We start from the raw sequence: 2,280 nt of genomic DNA, 5'->3' as shown, positions 1-2,280 counted from the left end.
CCCTCCTCAGGTCCTGGACGTCCGGCGAGAAGCCCGTGAGCATGGACACGTCCAGGATGGACATGGTGGCATCCACGGTGTCCAGGTACCTGTGGGGACAGGGCTGAGGCCACCCCCACCTGTCCCCAACCCCTGCAGTGTCCCCAGTGTCCCCCTCCCCGATGTCCCCGTTCTCCACCCGGGGGACAAGGTGGGGCTGAGCGCTCTTTGTCCCCAGTGTCCCCTCGTGTCCCCATGTCCCCAGTGTCCCCTCCCTGTCCCCAGTGTCCCCTCGTGTCCCTGCTGTCCCCAGTGTCCCCTCCCTGTCCCCAGTGTCCCCAGTGTCCCCAGTGTCCCCACCTGGTGCAGATGCTGATCTTGACAGACCTGATGATCTCCTCCTCTTCCTTGCCTGGGTGGGGACAAGGAGGGGACATGGAAGGGGACATGGGGCACCCACGGGGGACACGGCGGGGACAGGGAGGGGACAGCTGGGGACTCACCCGTGTCCACGTCCTCCACGTCCACGCTCAGGTCGAAGCTGTCACATTTGTTGTCCTTCTCGGGGACCTTGGCGTGGTACACGGTCACCACGGTCATCGTCCCCTTGCCCACGCCCTCGGCCTTCACCGTGAACTCCTCGTTCAGCTTGGTCTGAGGGACAGGGACGTGGCAGGACACGGAGGGGACACGGAGGGGACACGGAGGGGACACGGAGGGGACACGGAGATCAGGGCAGGGAGGGGACAAGGTCAGCCTGGGACATCCCAAGCCTTGGGAGGACACGGAGGTGACAGGACACGGAGGGGACACAGAGGGGACAAGGACAACCAAGGCCATGGAGAGGGGACGGGATGGTGCTGGAACACGAAGAGGCCCAGAGGTGACAGTGACAGGGACAGGGGACAGGGACAGGTGACAGTGACAGGGACAGTGACAGGTGACAGGGACAGGGACAGGGGACAGTGCCAGGTACCTCGGTGGAGCGTGCCACCAGCGCGTTGCGGTTCTCGATGCGGTACTTGACGGGGTTGGCGCGGCGCGGCAGCAGCACCGACACGTCCATCTCCAGCTGCTGCTGGGCCTCCGTGGCCACCTGGTACTGGGCCAGCGCTTGGAACACCAGGATGGTGGCCTGGGGGGACACCGGGGTCACCAGGGCTTGGGGACATCGCCCCCAAAGGCTTCTGAGTGACCTTTGGCCTCCTGTGCCACCAAAGACGTCCCCGAAAGGACAACCCCCATCCCTGTCACACCCAGCGCCACCAGGGATGTCCCCTGAGGTGTCCCCAGGGGTGTCTGGGGTGTCCCATGTCCCACCTGGGTGGAGCCGTAGCCCCCTCCGTAGTAGTTCTGCTGGGCGAGCCACCGGACCACCGGCCCCGCCAGCTCCGACTTCCTCATCTCCACCAGGGCCAGCAGCGCGTAGGACGTGCCCTCGATGTTGTAGGTGCGGGCGTTGCGCTCCTCCCAGCTGGCCCCACCTGTGGGGACATCGGGGACCCCCTCAGCCACCGGGGACCCCGTGGCCACCTCGCCCTGGCCCCAAATTGCAGCCCCAGCTGAGGCACCATCTCAGGAGGGTCCAAAACCACTTCTGGAGAACCTCCAGAGAACCCAAAACCATCTCCAAGGTGAGGTGTCACCTTTGAGAACCTCAGGAGGAGCCACAGCCAGCTTTGAAGAACCTCACGATTACCCAAAACTGCCTCTTTTCACCTCAAATCGGATCCCCCGGGTGAAGCTACCTCCCCCCGCCCCAATTTCCACCCCAGGTTTGGCGCCACCTTTGGAGAACCTCACAGAGACCCCAAACCACCTCCTTTCACCCCAATTTGATCCTGAGGGGTCACCTTTGGAGAACTTCATGAGGACCTTCTCGCTCTTGAGCTTCCCGGCCAGGGCCAGCGCGTAGGACGCCAGGGCCACCGTGTACGGCCGGGCCAGCTGCTCGTAGCGCCGGGCCAGGAAGTTGGCAGCTTTGTTGATGCTGTCGTCCAAGTTCTGGATGGAAAATTCGGGGTCTCAGGTGGCTCCCACAAGGCTCTGGCACCTCAGGAACGTCCCTGTCCCCGCGTGGGGCCACTCACGTTGACGTGGTCCTTGCAGGTGTCCCGTGCCTCCTTGAGGGCGATGAGGACGAAGGCGGTGAGGGACACCTCGGGCTCGGCGCCTTGGTAACCTCCCTGAGGGATGAAAACGAGGAGAAAAACCTCAGAATTGGGGTTTTCACAGCGCCCAGCAGCTCGTTCCAAACACCCGTCCCTGACCGCTCTGAGGGACAGCCGGGGGACACTCAAA

The 2,280-nt window shown here is 64.0% G+C and overlaps 1 protein-coding gene across 1 annotated transcript in view; it reads right to left on the bottom strand.

The window, feature by feature from the left end:
* Positions 1–2,280, bottom strand: part of LOC107199229 (complement C3-like) — a gene marked incomplete at its 3' end in the record, with an annotated part of 25,690 nt that overhangs the window by 2,758 nt on the left and 20,652 nt on the right. Inside the window, exons 12-18 of the mRNA XM_033511719.1 lie at positions 2,070–2,274; positions 1,833–1,983; positions 1,300–1,463; positions 956–1,114; positions 483–633; positions 340–391; positions 5–89 (exon numbers count right to left, since the gene is read on the bottom strand). Of these exons, the coding sequence (XP_033367610.1) occupies positions 5–89; positions 340–391; positions 483–633; positions 956–1,114; positions 1,300–1,463; positions 1,833–1,983; positions 2,070–2,274 (967 nt within the window). The remainder of the gene's footprint in view (positions 1–4; positions 90–339; positions 392–482; positions 634–955; positions 1,115–1,299; positions 1,464–1,832; positions 1,984–2,069; positions 2,275–2,280) is intronic.

The sequence above is a fragment of the Parus major genome, unplaced genomic scaffold, assembly GCF_001522545.3.
Source record: "Parus major isolate Abel unplaced genomic scaffold, Parus_major1.1 Scaffold511, whole genome shotgun sequence".
Taxonomy (NCBI): Eukaryota; Metazoa; Chordata; class Aves; order Passeriformes; family Paridae; genus Parus; species Parus major.
Note: the sequence above shows the minus strand (reverse complement) of the source record. Positions and strands in the feature narration are given on the sequence as shown.